This window comes from Rhinolophus hipposideros (assembly GCF_964194185.1).
Source record: "Rhinolophus hipposideros genome assembly, chromosome: 12".
NCBI classification, from domain to species: domain Eukaryota; kingdom Metazoa; phylum Chordata; class Mammalia; order Chiroptera; family Rhinolophidae; genus Rhinolophus; species Rhinolophus hipposideros.
Genome location: NC_138058.1, coordinates 51,883,953 through 51,905,822, shown reverse-complemented (window position 1 = coordinate 51,905,822; position 21,870 = coordinate 51,883,953). Strand labels below are relative to the sequence as shown.

At 37.5% G+C, this 21,870-nt stretch overlaps 1 protein-coding gene across 3 annotated transcripts in view; it reads left to right on the top strand.

Moving 5' to 3' along the window:
• The window catches only part of RMDN2 (regulator of microtubule dynamics 2), a 243,637-nt gene that overhangs the window by 179,256 nt on the left and 42,511 nt on the right, over nucleotides 1-21,870 (top strand). The window contains exons 1-2 of one of the 3 annotated variants that reach the window (XM_081068406.1): nucleotides 6,916-7,203; nucleotides 11,650-12,118. In XM_081068406.1, the coding sequence (XP_080924532.1) occupies nucleotides 11,667-12,118 (452 nt within the window). In that variant the 5' untranslated portion in view covers nucleotides 6,916-7,203; nucleotides 11,650-11,666. Of the gene's footprint in view, nucleotides 1-6,915; nucleotides 7,435-11,649; nucleotides 12,119-21,870 lie in introns of those variants that run through there. The other 2 variants (XM_081068407.1, XM_081068408.1) reach the window with 2 other exon arrangements.

Here is a 21,870-nt window from a genome sequence, read left to right as displayed (position 1 = left end):
GAGATCAAAAACCACTTTTTGGAGGAAATTGGGAGGTCTTTTTCCTCCTTGGTGAGAGCTATTTCAGTGCAATTTTAGTGGTTTCTGCAGTAGACTAATAAAGGGAGGGAAGTCAGGAAAAGAAAAATTTTGAAGCGAAAATTTTTGAAAGAGAAAAATTTTTAAGTTTTTGGTAGTGGGAAATGTGCGAAAAGGTAGTAACATGAGAGGGGGCAGGGCTGTAGGAAGAATAATTGGTGGTACCAAAGTATTTTAAAGTATTTGAATCAACTGAAGTTTTCATTTTCATTTAGATGTTTGAAAATTTTGAAGCCACAGTCTAAGCCACAGTAGCAATACATTATTTTGATCAAAGATCTTTATAGATTCCACATCTTAAAAATACGAGAAAATAATAATGCCTAATTATGGTCGTATCTCCATGATTGCAAACATTTAGCGAAGAAAAATGATAGAAGTGGGGCCGGCCCGGTGGCTCAGGCGGTTAGAGCTCCACGCTCTTAACTCCAAAGGCTGCCGGTTTGATTCCCATATGGGCCAGTGGGCTCTCAACCACAAAATTGCTGGTTCAATTCTTCCAGTTCCTCCAAGGGATGGTGGGCTCCGTCCCCTGCAACTAAAATTGAACACGGCACCTTGAGCTGAGCTGCTGCTGAGCTCCCAGATGGCTCAGTTGGTTGGAGAGCGTCCTCTCAACCACAAGGTTGCCGGTTCGACTCCTGCAAGGGATGCTGGGCTGTGCCCCTGCAACTAGCAACGGCAACTGGACCTGGAGCTGAGCTGCGCCCTCCACAACTAAGACAAAGGACAACAACTTGAAGCTGAATAGCACCCGCCACAACTAAGATTGAAAGGACAACAACTTGACTTGGAAACAAACAAACAAAAAAAGGCCTGGAAGTACACACTGTTCCCCAATAAAGTCCTGTTCCCTTCCCCCCCCCAAAAAAAAAATGATAGAAGTGCCTTTTTGTATAAAGTTGAATCTCACAATTAAATACTTTATGAAAATCTTGGAAGGTATTGTCACTCTGCAAATAAAGTCTTATTACATTTCTGTATGTAAATATCTAAATTATTCAAGTAGTTTGTAAACAGTCTTTCATTTAGTAAATACAGACACGCCTTGAGTTGTGCTTTCTGTATCATAAGTGACTGGCCAGACATTATGTCCAGAAGAAAAATTCCTCTCAGCACCCTTCTGTTTGAGAAATGAGAAGTTTTTATTACTAAGAGAGACAGTAAATGTCATTATTGTCAGAATTGGCTTTTTTTTTTTTTAAAGGAACATTGGAAGAGTTGTTTTGCCTTATGTGAGAAAGTCAGAGTCTTGTGGCTGAATGGGTAGTTCTTTTCTTGCTAGCAACCTGACAGTGTGTGGCTGGTGGTAGGAATTTTCTTGTATTAGTTGGTAAGCAGACTCCATAGCTGGAGGGTGGGGTCTGTCTTTTCATTGGATAGTTATTACTTGCTGCAACTGGGAGGGACAAGTCCACTTTTTTTGTTTTTCAAGCAGAAGCAGCCAAGGCCATAGCAACAGAGATGAATTCCTGACCTCAGCATTTCTGAGTTAGAATCCATCTGACAACCATACGGTATGTGGTCAAACGGATTATGAAGGATTTGATGGGGTTAGTTAAGAAAGAAACCACAATTTATAGCATGATTTTCATAATAAGGTAGGTTCCCACTTCTAAACCATCAAACTACAATTATTTTGGATCACAATACAAATGGTTTGGTCACCTGACTTATGAGGCAAGTTTTTTCCTAAAATCATTACAGTGGTAAATTTCAATGTTTATCTTTTTTTAGATTCATTTCTCTGAATAAGAGTCCAAATATGTGTCTTAATTATAAGCATAGGAATACAATTTTTATAAAATGGAACAAGTTTTAACAATTGTCCATTGATTACTGTGTCTCTATTGCAGCAGGAAAGTGTGTTAGCTCTACAGACTGATTTGCATACCAGGAAAGAGGCTTTCTCCATCTATTGAATAATTTCTTGAAAGAATTATGCTCCTCAAGGGAAAAATAATGTCTTTATATAGTCTGAGGACAGTGAGTCTGGAAAACAGTTAACCCAAATTTTTCCCAGCAGAACCTCGCCCAGAATTAACTTACCACCCAAGTACAAAATGAAATCTTTTGTCTGACTTACATACAATTAAAACTATTCATTTAAACTAATTATTTTAACTAATTTGTGCATACATGTATCGTAAAAACATTTTGTCTAACTGATGAACATTCCAGTTTATTTTCACTCTGCCAAAAATAATGAAACTGACCTTGCCTCGGGAAGTTGACATATATGATCAAGGATGTCCCTGAACATTTTCTCTCAAGAGGAAGAAAGAATGCAGAAGGGAGGCACCAAATTACTCTTTGCTCTGAATCTCTTGAGTTCCATTGTAGAGTGTATCCAAGGTTGCACTTTGAACAGGCTGATTATAGAAAATCAGTGTAAGAATGTGACTTACAAAAGCTCCTGCAATTTCTGAAACCATTTCATTCCTATCTTGACGTGTCACGGAAAAGCTGCTGATAATCACTGAGTAAGGTTAGTATGAACTGGGCAAGGAATATACTCGTATGCCTTTCTGAAAATGACTGTTTCTTCACTGACAGAAAACTTAATTATTCCAACTAAACAGAAAATTTCTAATAAGAATTCTATATTTTAATGAGGTAGTTATGTTTTTAATAAATCGATTCAACATTGAATTGCTAAGTAGTATTATATAAATTTTGTTGATAGCTCTTCTTTCGTTTCTGATTCATTCAGTACAAGCATATTGGGTCAACTATTTTCTTGTATTTAAGTGATTGATTTTTACACTAACCACTTAGTCTTATGGAAATATTTCATAAACTTTTCCCCATGTCTTTTTCAAAGAAAGCATTGTTGCCTTGGAAGGCCCAACTTAGTCATAGTTATTTTTCAGAAATTTGGGGGGTAATTTTCTTGTGTTCTAGGGAAAATTAAAAACAAATAACTTGTTTTTAATTAATAACTTGTGTTTATATTAGACAAAGTATTAATTTCCCTCTTTTCCCCAAACTGTGTTCTTAACCTAACCTGAGTATGAGAGACGCACAACAATCTTGTACTCTGTGGCTTAGAGATCATGGTAAAACCCTACAGGAAAGCCTTCCAAGAGGTAAATGCTCTCGTCTGGGGATTCAGTCCCTCCTGTAAGAGGAGCAGTGAAAGCTGAACCCCAAGTCACTGAAGTGGAAGATGCAGACAGAACAGTAGCATGTGACAAGTGCTACAATGTGCTTTTGAAAGATGTTGTGAAGAGCTCCATTCAAATGTGCTATCACAGGCAGGAAAGCCTGGCTCACAGGGAATGGTTACGAGGGAAGGCTAGGTTTGACTTGCCTCGAAAACTAACTGTGTGGCCTGCAACCCGTTTCTTCACCTCTCTAAGCCTTGGTTTTCTCACCTGTAACTTTTTTTTTTTTTAACCTCAGTGGACTGTTAGGAAGATGGAATAAAATAATTCATGTAAAGAATGAAGCAGGACGGGTGTTGAGGAGCTGGGTGAAAAAAGTGAAGGGATTAAGAAGTACAAATTGGTAGTTACAAAACAGTCATAGGAATGTAAAATAAAGCACAGAGAATATAGTCGACAATATGGTAATAACTATGTATAGTGCCAGGTGGGTACTAGACTAGTCAGGGGGATCGCTTCTTAAATTATATAAATGTCTAACCACTACGTTGTACATCTGAAATTAATATAATATTGAATATCAACTGTAATTGAAAAATAAAAATTGAAAAATAAATTTTAAAAAAAGAATGAAGCAGTAACTGAATATAAGACTCAACCACAGTTTTTGCTGTGGCTGTTTTTTGCTCTCCGTCCAGTTCACAGGAAAACTTGGAGCTTCAGTTATGCCCGGCTGGCTCCTTTCTCCACCACTACCCTTTGTACAGGCAGACTTGTATCTTTCCTTGCTCTTTCTTGCTCTCTTGAGGTTAATGTGTTCTTAATTTTAAAATAATTTCTTCAGTTATTTAGCAATAAAATACTTTCTTAAACCCATCTGAAAAAGAAGGTATACTTTGCTGTTTTGTGGTAGGTTTTCTGGATGACATGGTGTTACTAATTATATTTAAAGGTCAGCCCTCAGTTTGTTAATGAAGAAAGCCAGGCTGTAAATTAGAAAATTTGAAGAGCAAAAATATAATCTAATGTAATGTAAATGTTAATTTCTGACTATCACCAATTCCTGAGTTTTCAAGTAAAATCCAGATTAAATTTCTAGAACACAAATAAGACTGTATCTTCTCAATGAAATGGAGGCAAAACTCTTGATTGCCTTCTAACTAAACAGTTCGATTTCCTTTAATGGTCTATTGACTAAGTTGACAGGTGATAAAAGAATTTGGAAATAATTGCACAACAAGGAACTATAAGAATAGTTAACTATAGAGTATTTTGGTAACGGTCATAGGGCTAAAACTATCTTTGTCATTTAAAGGCTTCCTAGGAATAAAACCACTCAGATAAAACCCAAGAAATAAAACAAACAAAACCACAGAAACTCTTGATACACATTTCTCATATTACTATTATATGAAGGACTACAAATTTCTTAATGCTTTTCTCTTGAGTGTACATATTTTTTTCAGAGAAACGTTTTCAAATCTTTATCTAATATACAGTATGGGTACTGTGCCGAGCATTGGGGATATAAAGATAAATGCATCCTTGCCTCGATGACATTCACCATCTCAGGGCCACGAGTCAGTGACCAAGCAGTAATATAATAATACAGTGTACACAACAGAAGAGTGCTGAAGGACAGCAGGGAGAGGTTTTATATTTGTTTAAACTCCTTAGCTTTCCACAGAAGTTTTGATCAGGCATGAAGGACACTACCTTTGGGGAGGAGGAAAATGTGTAAAGTAGCTTCTCAAGCGAAGCAGGCTAGACTGGCTGAATTAGTTTTTGACAGGTGGCAAAGAGCAGGGTATTCCAGGCACAGAGAGCAGCCTGAAAAGGACACAGAGACTAGAAAAAGGGTGGTTTATGGAAAGATGATAAGGTTGTTTGGTTATAGCTGAGGTATAGCATGGTGCCTGGTGAAATGGTAAGGGAAAAGCTAGAAAAGTAGGTGGGGACACATTGTGAAGGGTCTATATGCCACTGGTACCATACCAGATGATAGTAAATGCTATGCTAGTTCTGATGAATTAGTGTCTTAGCTTGGGCTGCTATAACAAATCACCAGAGACTGGATGACTTAAATAACAAACATTTATTTCTCACGATTCTTGATGCTGGAAATCTGAGATCATAGTGACATTATGGTTAGGTTCTGGTGAGGATCCTCTTCTGGGTTGCAGACAGCTGGCTTACTAAATCCTCACATGGTAGAAAAGAGAGTGAGCTCCACTCTCTTACTCTTCTTGTACGGGCATTACAGTAATCCCACTCATGAGGGCTTCAACCTCATAACCTAATTATTTCCTAAAGGCACCACCTCCACATACCATCACATTGGGAATTAGGGCTTAAATATGAATTTTGGGGGGAACATCAACATTGGGACAGATACTTTTCAAACTCCTAGTTTTTTTCTTCTTCAGAAGTTCCTTTACGACTGTACTCTTCTATTAACGGGTCGGAGGAGTCATTTCTTCTTTTTCATGTCATCCCTACAACAGTACCTGGCAAAAGTAGCTCCTCTCTTTGCTATTTAGTTTTAACCTTAACAAAAGATTAATGGCTACCACTACATGAGTTTCTACTTCCCAGATAATTTTTACTGATCAAGGAACAGAAACAAAGGGCAGGCACAGAAGAGGTGTTGCATAGGAATACAGCAAGCGTCCAGCTATTTAACCCTACTTCCTGAACTTGAAGAACAAGTCAGTACCAGGTGCCATCTCCCTCTTGGAGCAGAGTAGGTAAGGCCTGGTTTCAGCCCACACCGTGTATTTTAACTGAAGACGTCTTCCGTGCTGTGTGCGGGGCATGCAGCAGTGAATAACTCAGTGGGCTCCTTCTGGAACAGCTTAAATCTCAAGATACTTTAAGCTTCTTTTCAGTATTATTGAAGAGACAGTGAAGTTTCTTTACTCATAAGATCTTATTAAACCTTGCGGAACAGGTTTACCCTGTATAGTATTCTGGCTAAATAAAGTGTTAACATTATATTGTAATATCTTTGCACACCATAATAAAATGGGAGTGAAAGTAGTTCTTACGAGGCAGTGCTTCAGTAGTTTCAAACCTTAGGTTAGTCTGATGTCTTCCAAAATATAACTTAGTTTTAATAAAATGACTATGGCTAGGCTTATTCTTGAACACAGCTTGCTTAAAGCTCAAAAACCATCTTATAGTATTAAAGATCCTGTAGAATCTCCATCAGTCAAGAGTATTATATGAACTGTAAAATTAGTCATATGATTTTTAAAATAGTTTTGATAGGCTGTACCGGTTTTTAATTCATTCAGTACATTGGTGGGGAATTTAGTAATCAAAGGCTACCGTGTTTCCCCGAAAGTGAGACCTAGCCGGACAATCGGCTCTAATGTATCTTTTGGAGCAAAAATTCTTATTTTCGGGGAAACACGGTAAGTCTGCAAGCCTAAATGTAAATAAAACTCAAAGCGAGGGCAATACAGATGGGCATGAGAGCGCAGTTAAGTTTATTTGGCAGGATTTTATTTTCATTATACACACCACAAGAAGTGAAATTGGGTGAAGTCTCCTATGTTAAGGATCTGAGAAAAGGATGGTTTTCACCCGAAGACTACTTACTAAAAGGGTGCGGGGACGACCATTTGTGGACGGTGCTCATTAAAAGGGCACACGAGTTCAAGTTAGGAAAACGAGGCTGTGGACACGATTACTAATTAGTTCCAGACACTGTCACGCAGAGAAGGTTGAAGGTTGAGCCTAGAAAATGGCACAAAAGGCGGCCAATAATCGGGGAGGGAGGTGGATCTGGGAGCGGGCAAGGACCGGGGTGAGGCAGTGAAGAAACGCGCCGCGGGGTGGAAACTTGGGGAAGCCTCCGGCGGCGCGGGACGCCGGTGGCCCCGGGCCAGGGCGCTGGGCAGGGGGACGGGCTTCCAGGGCAGGCGGCGTCCGGGCAACAATGTCCGCTGAGGGTCGAGCGGCCCCGCGGAGCACAGTTTTCTTGTACAAAAGGTGCGCCGGCCGGCCGTCCCAGGTGAGTTAACACGCGAAGAGGCGGAACCCGCGGGGCGAGGGGCCGCCGACTCCTCCTCCCGCGCCTCCGCCATCTGGGTCCGAACTCGGCGGCCACGGCGCCGAACCTCGGGACCCGCGGACTGCGGAACTACTGTCTGCTCGCCGCTTCCCTCCCGCCCTCCCCGCCCGCAGGTTCCCGGGCCTCGGTCCCCCGTCTACGACGGCAGACAAGCCCGTGCGGCGAGCACAGGTGCGTGCAGAGGGAAGCGGGCGGCTCGGCTGGCGCGGAACGGACGCGACCGGGGACGTGCGGAGGGTCGAGGCTGCCCTTCCGGTGGCGGTCACAGCACTTCCGGGTCGCGTAGACCTCGGGCTGCCGCATCCTCACGCCCACGGGCGCTGCTGTTCGTTCTCCCCGCGGCAGAGTGGGTTTGCAAGCGGGTTCCCGGGGCGCAGCCCTCGCGGAACCGGTGGCTCAGAAGCCACAGCCCCTCCCATTGTGGGGTCGTGGGAAGTGGGCAGTGTGCTGCCTCGGTCCGGCAGGTCTCTGCAAACCTCGATGAGTTTCTGCCGGAGACGCTCGCTTCGGCTCCCCGGGTCTTACCTTTCAGCCTCCCGCAGACGCTTTTCCTTTGTTTCGTTTTGCTCAAAACAAACTCGGATTCTCTGCCTGTTTTACACAAAAGGAAGACCAGATTTTCAGTGGGACAAACAGTTGCAAATAAGCCGAACTTCAGAGAGCTCCAAATTAAAAAGAAATTATAAAAGTGAAACAATGAAACCTGATGAAATATGAGAATTGGAAATCGCTTAGAAGTGTCAGGTTATCCAGGTTGCTGTAGGGAATCTCATCACTAATTCAAGGTCTCGGAGCGATTCCTTTGGGAAACTTAAACCTCATCTTGTCTGTAACCCATGATGTTCCTTTATTCCTCTTGAAAAACTTTTCATCCCGAGTTATGTATTTTATGTATTTTCCCCCAAGAATCTGCTCATGAATTAAATGAATATGCTAGATTTTGCTGAAAGCATAATTAATTTAATAAAGCATAATTTTTATCAAAAAGTTAAACTAGAAGACGAAAATTATTTTCTGAAAATTTTCATGAGTTTCTACAGAGAAATTTTAATGTAGAAATTAAGAGTCAACATTTTGACGATTTATTTCAGAATTCTTGCTTCTCTGAATAATCTTTATTACACATTAATTTTGGATACCAATTTATATTAAAATAATGTCGATTATTTCCCCTTATTATTACAAGAATCTTACAAATTGAAATTAGTAACAGGAATAATACTTAGCATCTAGTTATCTAGTCAATAGTTATTTTTAATTACTGTTTTTATACTACAGTGCAAGTATTTACTACTAATTTGATAATTAAATTTATAAAAGTTATATAAATGATGTAATATAACCTTTGAAGTCATCCTGCAGGCAAGCAACTGTTCTAATTTATTTTCTGCATTAGTATTTTTAATGAGTGGCATTTTTCAAATTATTTGCTTAGAAGCACATTCATTTTATACAGATGTAAAACTCAAACATAGCTTGAGCTATTAGTCTCTAATTGGGGCTATTTAAAACCACTACCTACTCCAATGCTTCTAGTTTTTTCTCCAGAACTGTCATAGTTCTGAAGTTGTATTTCAGCTCTGAACATCTCTGCCCAGCCAGCATGTCCTTGTTGATGCTTTCTGAATCTTCATCACGCAGCAGCGCAGCCAGTAGTTATCAAGGGTGACAGTTCTCACTTCCTAGTTGGATGACCCCTGGGTAAATGACTTGACAACTGTGTGCCTCAGTTTGCTTATCTGTGACATAAAGATCATAATAGGACCTGCCTCAAAGAGATGATTTGGAATAATTCCTAAAGAAAAGGTGAAACAAAATTTGATACTTTATCCCACCTGTTTAAACCTGGTACCATCTCAGGGATAAGATTTTCATAGGCAGATTTTGACTTCCATTTACTTACTTAAGTGAAAAAGATTCGAACTAGACTGTTTTTAATGTAATGTTCAAGGAAGGCCCAGTAGGAATGAGCCAAGAAAGCAATCAGAATAGGAATATTGCTTTTAATAGATCTCTATATCAGCACGTGAACATTCTGCATTAATTTTTTTACTGACAGATAAGAACCAAAATGACCAAGCTTAATGAATAATTATTAGATGTTATGCAAATATAAGTCATGGGCATATAATGGCTTTGATATCTATTGCTTTTTCACAATAGTCTTTCAAAATAATTTAGTTTTGTGATTTTTTTTGTGGAAATAAAATTGAACAGCTTATAATTATCTATAACTTTAGCTGAAGTTACAAATTGATCTGAGTCTACTGCTGGCAAGTATTCTGGATGGGATGGGAGTGGATAGATATTAGACTTACAGTTCACAATTTTATCAGTTACATGAAAATACTTTTTACTAAAAAAAGAAAAAATTAATTCTAGGCAAACTGTATCCTGAGATCCAGGCAGGCCAGATTAAGCACAAGGGCTTGCTACTGGGACCCTTAGCTTCAGAAGAAGGCATTTTTAATTCTCTCGGGTATAATATTCACCAACACCTGAGGCTATTTCTGGAAGATTATTATTTTAAAATCATTAGTCCTTCTCCTTTACACTTAGACCTGTAATGTAGTAGAGCATCCAAATAGCTCTTTCTCTGCATACCTCACTCATCTTCAGTGCAATGCCACACATGTTCTAAGTGCTTCAGTTTCTCTGAGCTCTGATCTCTGTTCAACTCAGTGAGACTACCAGGCTCTACTTGGTTTTCCCCTCCTTTGTGCCCTCCTCCAGAAGTTGCCTCCAATTGTAAACCTGGGGAGATTAAAGGATTTACCTCATTAGTTTTCTTTATCTCAGGGATCACAGGTAGCAGTGCTGTAATAATCTCGTTGAGGAAGTGTCAGGAAAAACAAACCAAAACATTTAAAAATTTAATTGCCTGTAATGAACAGTTTGCCATTATTTGTAACATTTCTCCCAAGTTGCTAACAAAATTTAATACAGATGTTCACCTTTTTACAGAACGGGAAATGGATGGGAAAACAGTTTGGGGAATTTCAAAGTCTATTTAAAAAAATCTTAGTATATTTTACTCTGATTATAAAATTTCATCAAAGTTCTAATATACTTATTGCCACTGTAAAGTCTCAGAAGGAAAGGGGGCTTTCTGTTATTATTTTTCTTTAATGGTCTCCTGACTTGAAGAACAGAGATAAGCAATAAAATTAGTGAAGATGGGATATACTGTGTTTCCCCAAAAATAAGACCTAGCCAGACCATCAGCTCTAATGCATCTTTTGGAGCAAAAATTAATATAAAACCTGGTCTTATTTTAACATAAGACCCGGTGTTACATAATATAAGACCAGGTGTTACATAATATAGAATAGAATAGCATAGCATAGCATAGCATAGCATAGCATAGCATAGCATAGCATAGCATAGCATAGCATAGAATAGAATAATATAAAATACTGGGTCTTATATAATATAAGACCGGGTCTTATGTTAATTTTTGCTCTAAAAGATGCATTAGAGATGATAGTCCGGCTAGGTCTTATTTTCGGGGAAACATGGTACTAAAGAAAGATTATGATGCATTTACTCAAAGTAGCTGAGTTTATATGGAGTTAGGTGGGCCAGAGCTTGGGCCCTGAATGCAAAAAGATAAAAATAAAAGTTCAGAAGGAGAAAGGAGTCAAAGAAATTACTTCTTTGTTACTTTTTTAAAAAGTGAAAATTTGAAAGAAAAGGAAAGCATTAAGACCTGACAGAAATAGAAATGTAAGGAGCAGAGTAATTCTGGATCAAAGGAAGAAAGGAGATGAAGCTTGTTTATATGTTAGCATTTCTGCTTTCCATGTTGAAAAAACCAGAGATGGGGTGAGTTACAAACTTGCCAAAATTCTTTAATATATTTTGTATCTCAAAGCCCAGGGCTTTTAAAATGTTTATCATTCTAAATTTAAATATAAATGTGAATTAGATGCTAAGGATGAGGTTTTTGGCCTTCCTTAAAAATGAGACCCAGAAATCAGCACACTAGTTAATTTTATGGAAATAAAATGTTCAGAAACAGTTATGCATAATTTGAATTCTTAAATAGTTTTTTCAAAAATTTATAATGACGCTTTTACTTCTGTTTATCACACCCTTTAAAAAGACATGGTGAAGAATAAATTTCAGGTCAGTCATGTAAAATACAAATTCTGAATTAAAGTAGTTGATACTTTACACTGGACTTCAGTATATATTTAAAGTATATATTTCCCCTGGGCCACATACATTATAAAGGTAATATATTTTAGTTTGTGATTTATCAAGTATTTTTTGTGTATATGTGATGATGTAGACTTGGCTTTTATTGATTGAAAAAGCTCTATTATTTTTGTCTTGGGCAAAGAGAGAAACACTGCGTTTACATCTGTATTTTTTAATTTTTAGAAACAAAAGCCCAAGAAATGCCTCATTCCACAAACAAAGAACTGATACTTGGCCTTATGGTGGGAACTACTGGCATCAGCTTGCTTCTTTTGTGGTACCGCAAGATTTGTAAACCAAGGACAGGAATGAATTTACCTAAATTTCTTTCTCTGGGTAATACATTTGATCCAATGACTTTGCAAGATGAAATGCATAATGGCCAAGGAGCAGCAGCGATCTTTCAAGGAAGGCAACTTCAGATACTGGAGAAGTTAAATGAATTACTGACAAATGTGGAAGAACTGAAATCGGAAATCAGAGTTCTTAAAGAAGCCATTCCAAAACTGGAGGAATACATACGTGATGAACTTGGAGGGAAGACCACTGCTCATAAGATAAGTCCTCAGCACAGAGCTAGGAAAAGAAGGCTTGCCACAGTTCAAAGTTCAGGAACAAGTAATAGTTCAGAGGAAGCGGAAAGTGAAGGAGGGTGAGTTTCTTTGATGTTTCCCGTGTTGAATTGATTATTTATTGTGTTTTGCTATTATTTAGGTACTTTCATTATGCATTCCTGGTCATATATTTTGCTACTAACAAGACATACAAAAAGTGATTATTTTGGCTTGCATTACATTAAACCCATATTCAAAAGAAGTCAGCATTTAAGCTAGTGTAGATAGACTGCATTGATAAAAACAATGTAAGTAACTTACTAGTATTGGATGACATCGTGTGCATATTGAATAAGACAATAATTATTGGCCAAACTTTGTAACCTATTTTTATACATATTTTTATACAGTATTAAATATAGCCTATTTTATACTGTGTGACTCCTTATATAAGAACTATCCAATAAATGCAGTCCAATAGAATCTTTGTGATGATAGAAATGGCCTGAATTTGTGTTTCCCAATATGGTAGCCAGTTGAAGTATAGCTGGTACAACTGAGGGACTGATTTTTTAATTTCATTTAATTGTAATTAATTTAAATAGCCATACGGGACTAGTGGCTCCAGGCTTGGGCAGTGCAGACCTAAAAGGATTTGAGAATGTACAAGTGATTCCATTTCATCCTCACATGGGGTAATACATTGACTTCTAAAACCAAGAACATAAATAGTATTATTTTAGGGGAAAAACAAATGATTTATGAATAAAGAAATTGTGCTTGACTAGTGTTTTTGAGAAGTAAAATAGGCAAGTAAATAAAGTAGCACTAGTGAATATGACGTAACCTGAAACTCTTTAGGGCAAGGAACTCTTGTTTTCCTCCTTGTATTTCTCACATCTAATGTTGCTGGAACACATCTGTGCTTGTTGACCTAAAATATGTACTTTTTTGTTTGTGTCTGTTGTTTTTAAAACTACTTGCAGTTTGTTATTGGATCAGTTCAAACCCTTCTGTTTCTTTATCTTTACTAGACTGCATTTAGTAACTGCTATTGAGTGAATTAATTAATCTTCTTTCTTTCAAAAGGAACTAATAATGGATAAGGCAATTCTAGAGATAGTACATATTAAATTATTTGGTGATCCCAAGCAATGCTTTTCCTACCTTTCATGTCACATATAGATAACCGTGCTGAGTAGCAAACCACAAATAGTGAACCTATGTGGATAAATTTAATAACGTAATGAACAAAAATATAACAGAGTTAACCTGGTGCTAATTTAATGATGAATATTGTTGTTATTTTGTATAATTAGTTACATCTGGTAAGCCATTTGTACAAATAACTACAATTAATGTAATAGATTGAATAATTTATATTCTCTACACTCAGATCAGCTAAAGGTGTAACTGTACTATAATTGAATTCAGAGTAGTTCACTGTCTGTTTTGGGAAAACTTGAATTTGTCAATCCAAATGAACTCAGTCAATTCTAGTTTAGAGCTGGTCCTTTTGAGTTAAAGACTTAGTCGCATGCAGGGTTCTCCCCTCTTCCCTCCCCAGGTGTATACTGGGTTCCTGAAGGGACTTGACCATCTAGGCGCCAAGAGAAGGGTCAGTCAGTCCTGATAGCATTTGTTGTCCTTACTGGACCCCAGCTATGGCAGGAAACTTCAAGGATGTACCTTGAAAGGCCCTTTTAACCTCCACTATGAGGGCTTATTTATTACCCAAACGTTTTAGAACAGAGCTACTCAGAGAGTGGTCTGTGGATCAGAAGCATAAACATCCCATCTGGTCTGGGAGCTTAATGGAAACGCACATTCGCAAGACTCACCCCACACCTCGTAAACCCAAACCTCTGGAAGTGCTGCCCAGGAATCTGAATTTTAACATGCTCTCCTAGTTACACTGATGTACTGTAAAATTTGAGAAGCTTTGTTCTGGAAGATTTTCTAAACTTCTGCGGAAATAGCATGATGAAATTGTTTTAATTAGTGGTAGTTATAGTTACAAGTAAGCAAGATGTTCATGGGACATAGCGAGCTATGTCATGCTGGGGTTTGGGGCTTGGTGGGAATAGAGTGGCTAAGGTGAAAAAGGAGGAGGTGTAGGTGATCATAACACATAATGAAGGTGCCTGACATCGTGGAGTTGATAGAATGAAGAGTTGGGAATGGATTGAAGGAAAAGCGTGTTTTAGATGCGTGCCATGATGAGGGTTTGCTAGCTTTGGGGGGGCTAAGTCTAATTATGGTTTTCTTAAAAATAAGTAGTGAGGGGGCAATTTTAGAACTGGAGATTTAGATAAGTAGTCTATCCAGAAAAATATTAAACATCTTCTATATATTACACAGACTAGTATATGATTTCTTTTCCTTTCAAATATCTAGGTATCTTCTTCCCCACCCTTGAAACACATACCCAGACCCTTTCTTTAAAAAATTAGTTATCATAGATTTACTTCAGTGGGGGGAGGGTGGAATGATCTGTCCTCGTTTACTACCTCCAATGGGCAGAAATGTTTGTTATCATTGAGATCTAGTTATACGTCATCATTTCCTTTGGGTTACCTCAGTGGGCAAGTGCTTTATTTAGAGGCCCTGTGTGGGACGGTTGAACAACAAGCTAACCACTAACCACATTTTGGAAAGAGAAGTTTCTTATAGAAACTTTATATGTTTTACATAATCTATTGTTTCAATACGCAAAAGATGTTCTTTTGGAAAATGTAGTCATTGGTCTCGTTGTGACTTAGGAACAATAGAGGACCATTTCACAAAATAGGGGGAAAAAGTAGTAGATTGTTGTAGTGAGAGCCAGCCCTCCTTGGGCTTCTTACTCTCCTAGACATCTTCCTAGGGGTCCCAAAAAAGAGGCCCTGAGCACCCTTTCTTTGTTTCCTTGATTTTTTTTGGAGAAGTTTTAGGTTCACAGCAAAATTGAGGGAAAGGTACAGAGGTTTCCATATAATCCCTCACCCATGCATAGCCTCCCCATTATCAACATCCGGCCCCGGAGTGGTGCATTTGTTACAATTAATGAGCCTACAATTGACATATCATCATCACCCAAAGTCCATAGTTTACATTATGATTTGCTCTTGGCATTGTACGTTCTATGAGTTTAGATATAAATCCATTATGGTATCATACAGAGTATTTTCACTGCCCTAAAAATCCTCTGTGCTCTGGCTATTCATCCCTTTCTCTCCCCCAACCCTTGGCAACCACTGATGTTTTTACTGTTTCCATAGTTTCTCCTTTTCCAAAATATCATATAGTTGGAATCATATAATATATAGCCTTTTCAGACTGGCTTCTTTTGCTTCATAATATGCATTTAAGTTTTCTTCATGTCTTTTCATGGCTTAACAGCTCATTTCTTTTTAGTGCTGAATAATATTCCATTGTCTGGATGTACCACATTATTTATCCAGTCACCTACTGAAAGACATCTTGGTTGCTCCCAAGTTTGGGCAACTATCAAGACAGATGCTATAAACATCCATGTGCAGATTTTTGAGTGGACATAAGTTTTCATCTCATTTGGGTAAATACCAAGGAGCATGATTGCTGGATTGTATGGTAAGAATATATTTTATAAGAACTCTCTAAACTATCTTTCAAAGTGGCTGTACCGTTTTGCATTCCCACCAATAATGAGTGAGACTTCCTGTTGTTCCACATCCTCACCAGCATTTCAGTGTTGTCAGTGTTCTGTATTTTGACCATTCTAATAGGTATGTAGTGGTATCTCATTGTCGTTTTAATTTGCATTTCTCTAATGACATATGCTGTGGGGTATCTTTACATTTGCTTATTTGACATCTGTATATATTCTTTGGTGAGGTGTCTGTTAAGGTCTTTGGCCTATTTTTAAATTGGGTTGTTTGTTTTCTTATTGTTGAGTTTTAAGAGTTCTTTGTGTATTTTGGATAATATTCCTTTTTCAGATGTGTATTTTGCAAATGTGTTCTCCCAGCCTGTGGCTTCTCATTCTCTTAATGTTGTCTTTCTCACAGCAAAAGCTTGTCAATTATTTCTTTCACGAATTGTACCTTTGGTGTTGCGTCTACAAAGTCATTGCCATACCCAATTTTATCTAGGTTTTCTCCAATGTTGTCTTTTAGGAGTGTTATGCTTTTGCATTTCATATTTAAGTCTGTGATCCATTTTGAGTCAATTTTTATGAAGGGTGGAAAGTCTGAGTAACCACCTTTTATCCTGCCCATTTCAGAGTTGTAGGGAGAAACCATGAGAAATGAGGTAATGGTTTTCTCCAGGAGGAACAGCAAATTTAGCAGATATGCTTACTGCTGGATTTAAAAGTGATGGGTTTCTTAAGCTCAGTGTTCCTTTCTTTGTTAAACAACTCACTGCCGTGCAAGAGTCTCTGGGCCCTCTGCATTGCCCTTGTGGGACCTCAGGTCAAGGAGAACCAATACAAATACGCTGGTGATCAATCACATTGCTTGATTTGCTCTGAGTAATAAAGTTCTCTGTCTCTGACCCAAGAATGGTATATCTTCAGCATCTATGAAACAATAACAGATTAATTTATCACCTTATATGTAGGGTGAAATCAAATTATAAACTGGCAATTATATGGGGAGAATTAGAGAACTGTAGGCCTCTGGAAAGGAATTTCTTCAAAGGTTTCTCAAAGAAGATTGTTAGGAAGGGAACAAAAATAGGAGGTGGTAGTAGGGTATTCAGGATATTGAACAGTAAAAACAAATAGACTCGGGAGGGTGTTTTATGTTGTAAGTGGCTACGTACGTAACACCTATTATGTGAACAGTGCAAGTTGGTTTGTAAAAGGAGAGGATAATATATATGTATTTTTTTCTAATAATGCTGTTGACCTTACTTTGAAGTGAGTTTAAGTTGTTTCAAGGGTTATAAACAGATCTCCATAGTCTGTGCATGTGGCCCATACAATCAAATGTTACACTTTGCTGCTGAGGTAGGTGAAGCTCGTTTCATTTGGAGGGCTGTAACATTTGCTATTTAGGTCTTTATACCCTCTCAGCATATCTTCAGACCAAAGTTTGTAACAGTCACTTTTCCATATTACTGGACGTTGTAAAAACCTGGGGTAAAGGATGTTCAAGTGAGTTCATAGGCCAGGGCTATGTAGTGAAAGAAACAGCTAGTGAAAGAAACAGTTCCAACTAAAGAATTGTGCAGATATCATATATGTTATTGCCATCATCCAGCTGGTTTCTCATCCCTGGGTTTGTTGGCTGACTCCTTAAACATCATGGACTTAGAATATACACTCCAGCCACATGAATTGGAGCTTTTCAGAAAGGTGCATCACAGGACTGTTTTATGCTGAACTGATGTCATTAGATTCTAGAGTCTGCAGTCATCACATTCTGTATTATTGCAATGTTCATTCCACATGCAACGTAAGAGTTCAATCTTGTGATCTGTTTCACCTACACGGGGCATTTTATGACTTAAGGATGATGGCTTAGAAAGGGAGAGATTTATTTTGGATTAAATTCAATATGGGAAAATGTTTAAGGTAAGCCTTTACAAAAGGAAAAACACTTCTCCATAAGTTTCATGTGCTAAAGAACATTGATATATTCATAAACCAAGCTTTAATGCTTCCTTTAGTTTCCCACAATAACTGAATATCTGGAATAGCTGGATATTTATCTGGAACATTCTCCAGAGAGGTTCTGCTTCATCCATGGTTAATATTTTTCAGTACATTAGTCAACAGTGTATAAATTTATTCTACTTAACTGCTTTAAATAAAAGCAGTTTAATAGTCTCAAATAGATATCATGGCTTATTATTTTTAAAACAGAAAGGTCTACCTTTTCCTTCAGGGAATTCGTTAGTTCTGGTGCCCTCTCATATGTTTCTTTCTTTCTGTCTGCTCCCCTGGGTCTTTCAATTTATCTTCCCAAGGTTTAATAGGCTGGGCAGGTAATTAGAAACAATCTTTTAGACTTAGGCATTCTTTTGGGTACCTCTATGTGACCATCCACTTCAGCTGCCATAATTTTCTTATTCCCTATTGTTTCCATATTGACAAGGTGGATGCGGTTCTTCAGGAGGCTTGGCAGGTTTCCACCTCTGATCCCTAATTTTTTCCCTCATTTGACACTTTTCTCACTCTAGCTGCTGTAAAGAGGACCAGAACTTCCAACCAAATTGTCCTGCAGATAAAGTTACTTCAGACCCCCTGCTGCACCATGGAACCTCTTCTATTATTCAACCAAGCACATCTCTTGATCTTAAAACAAGTCCTCCTACAATGCGTAAAGTCAGTTTCCGTAGACATGGTTTACCTGGAGGAAGTAAACATTTATCTTCTCAATCAAGTACATCTACTTGCTCATTTTCCTCTGAAAAAAGATGTCCTTTATTGTTTAAATTTCAGAAAAGCAGTGCTTCCTTTCACCGTCAACAAAGTAGAGCTAACTTTGATTCTCAAGAAAACATAAGCTTCAGTGATTTAAAATCTTCCCCTGGCCGTTTTTGCTTTAGATTCCAAAGACCTTTTGCTGCCCCTAAACTAAGTATAATTTCCTGTTATGAAAGTTATACTTTTTTTACTCTTAAATCAAGTAATGAGAACATACTTAATCCAAAAGAAACTGCAATAGTTTTTAAAAAGTCACGTATTACCGATACTGAAAAACATGTAAGCTCTTGTTCTGTCTATAACAAGCATTTTATGGATTTTCAAACAAGAGCTAATTCCTCAGCCCAAGGGAACCTTGTTGATAGAAGCACCTATCAACACCATACATCAACCTACTTTTCTCTTCCATCTGTTACTTCCTATTCTTATCAACAAAATGGAATTGCCACTGATATTCAAGAAAGAAGCCAATTTAGCGAAGATTCCTTTCATTCTGGTTCTCAAAGTCTCAGTACAGATCATCCTCCAGCTGTGACTCAACAGGATCCCTCTCAAAGTGTGTCTTCTCCTGTTCTCCATGATGCTGGATTTTCTTTGTTTTACAAAAACACTAGGAAAGTTACCCCATTTCAAAATGAAGTTACGGCAGATTACTTTGAGGATGAAAATACTACCAACTTATCTCAAGATGAAGACAAATCTTCACCTATTGAAATCCCTAAAATAAGGTCATCTCAGACTTTACGACTCTTAGAAGGGCAGCTCAAATCAGACGTTTTCCTACCAGGCACTCTATAGTCTGTAGAAATCACTGCTGGGTTCTCATAGCAGTCTTCTCTCTTACTAAGTTTCACTGCATTTTCTAAAACGTATTTCTATGTTGCAATCTAAACTTTAATTGCTGTATTTTTTGAAAGGTAGTTTATTAACATTATTAGTACATGGAAGTCAAATATTATTCATGTGTTTCAGGCTTTTAACAGATTTGGGACAGACTGACTAGTCCCAAATTTCTGAGTGACTATTGTAACATATCTATGGTCTGAAAATAACATTAAGCTTTATATAGGTCTTCTAAATGTATTACACTCTTTGAAAGTTTAACATCTTATTTCATCCTAGTCTAATCATTAGACATAGTATTCCTATGTAGTCTATGTTGCTATATTTATCAATTCTCAAATTTTCATTTATATAAGCTTTGCTAGCTGTATTTCTCGTGCCAGATATCCCACTGACAGATGATATTTTTATTAATACAAAGATCAAATCATAAGTAAAAACATATTGTCATGGAAATATGTAGAATATATTGAAACCAGCTATTTTAACTAGTTTTAATACACATTTATGTATGCATATGTCTGAGAATTCAGAGAACTCTGAAATCAGAGATTTAAAAAAATGTATATATTAAGGTTATTTTTATTTTTAAAAGTGAATATTTTTCAGATTTTTTCCAAAATTTTTATTTTAAAAAGTGTCTCCAAAATTTTTATTTATTTATTTATTTATTTTTAAAGATTTTATTGGGGAGGGGGAGCAGGACTTTATTGGGGAACAGTGTGTACTTCCAGGACTTTTTTCCAAGTCAAGTTGTTGTCCCTTTAGTCTTAGTTGTGGAGGGTGCAGCTCAGCTCCGGGTCCAGTTGCCATTGCCAGTTGCACGGGGCGCAGCCCACCATCCCTTGCAGGAGTTGAACTGGCAACCTTGTGGTTGTTGGTTGCTCCAACCAACTGAGCCATCTGGGAGCCATCTGGGAGCTCAGCTGCAGCTCAGCTCAAGGTGCCATGTTCAATCTTAGTTGCAGGAGGCAGAGCCCACCATCCCTTGTGGGACTCAAGGAGTTGAACCGGCAACCTTGTGGTTGAGAGCCCACTGGCTCATGTGGGAATCGAACCGGCAGCCTTTGGAGTTAGGAGCAAAGAGCTCCAACCGTCTGAGCCACCGGGCCGGCCCCAAAATTTTTATTTTTAAGAGCGAATATGTTTTAGGTTTTTTTTCCATTCTATTAAGCAAAGTTTATAAATATATTTATCAGAATAACTAATAAGTGGAATATGTATATAGGTATATTCCACTCATTATTAACTCATCATTTTTCCACTCATCATATTCCACTCATCATCATTAGTGTGTGTGTATATATATATATATATATGTATATATATATATATATATATATATATATATATATATATATATAAAAACTTAAAAATAGTTAAGTTAGAATTTAAGTAATCTTTTTAGAGGAAAGGAATTTGCATTATTTTCGATTATTTGTCATAATAAGATGCCCCCTAAATCTGTATCATTGAACTAAGACGTTATTTTTGTTTTTCTCTTCCTTTTAGCATATATCTTAATTTTTTTTCTGTTAGTTATTGTGAAATACACATAATATTTACCATCTTAACCATTTTTAAGTTCTGTGGCATTAAAGTACGTTCATATTGTTGTACAATTGCCCTTCATTTCCAGAAATCTTCATCTTGCAAAGTTTAAATTCTGTGCCTATTAAACAACTCCCTATCCCGCACCCACCAGGCTCTGGCAACCACTATTCTTTCTGACTCTATGAATTTGATTTTTCTAGGTACCTTATATAAGTGGAATTACATCGTTCTTGTCTTTTTGGCTTATTTTGTGACTAGCATAATGTCCTCAATGTTCATCCATGTTGTAGCATGTGTCAGAATTTCCTTTTTTTTTTAAGCGGAATACTATTCCATTATATGTATGTACTATATTTTACTTATTCATTCCTTTGTCAGTGGACACTTTAGTTGCTTCTACTTTTTGGCTATTGTGAATAATGCTGCTATGAAAAAGGGTGCACAAATATCTCTTTGAGACCCTGCTTTCAATTCTTTTGATTATATACCAAGAAATAGAATTACTGGATCACACGGTAATTGTGTTTTTAAAATTTTTGAAGAACTGCCATATATTTTTTCCATAGCAGCTGTACCATTTTATATTCCTCTGAGAATGCACAAGGATTCCAGTTTCTCTACATCCTTGTCAACACTTGTCTTTATTTTTATTTTTATTGTAACCATCCTAATGGGTGTGAGGTGATATCTCATTGTGGTTTTGATTTGCATTTCCCTAATGATTAGTGACATTGAGCATTTTTTCATGTGCTTATTGGCCATTTGTATCATTTGTATATCTTCTTTGGAGAAATATTTGTTCAGGTCCTTTGCCCGTTTTATAATCGGGTTGTTTGCTTTTTTTGTAGAGTTTTAGGACTTCTTTATATATTCTAAATATTAGCCTTTTACCAGATATTTGACTTACAAATATTTTCTTCCATTGTATGGGTTGTCTTTCACTCTGTTGATCGTCTCTTTTGATGCACAGAAGTTTTTAATTTTGCTGTCTAATTGATCTACTATTTCTTTTGTTGCCTATGCTTTTGATGTCACATACAAGAAATCATTGCCAAATAC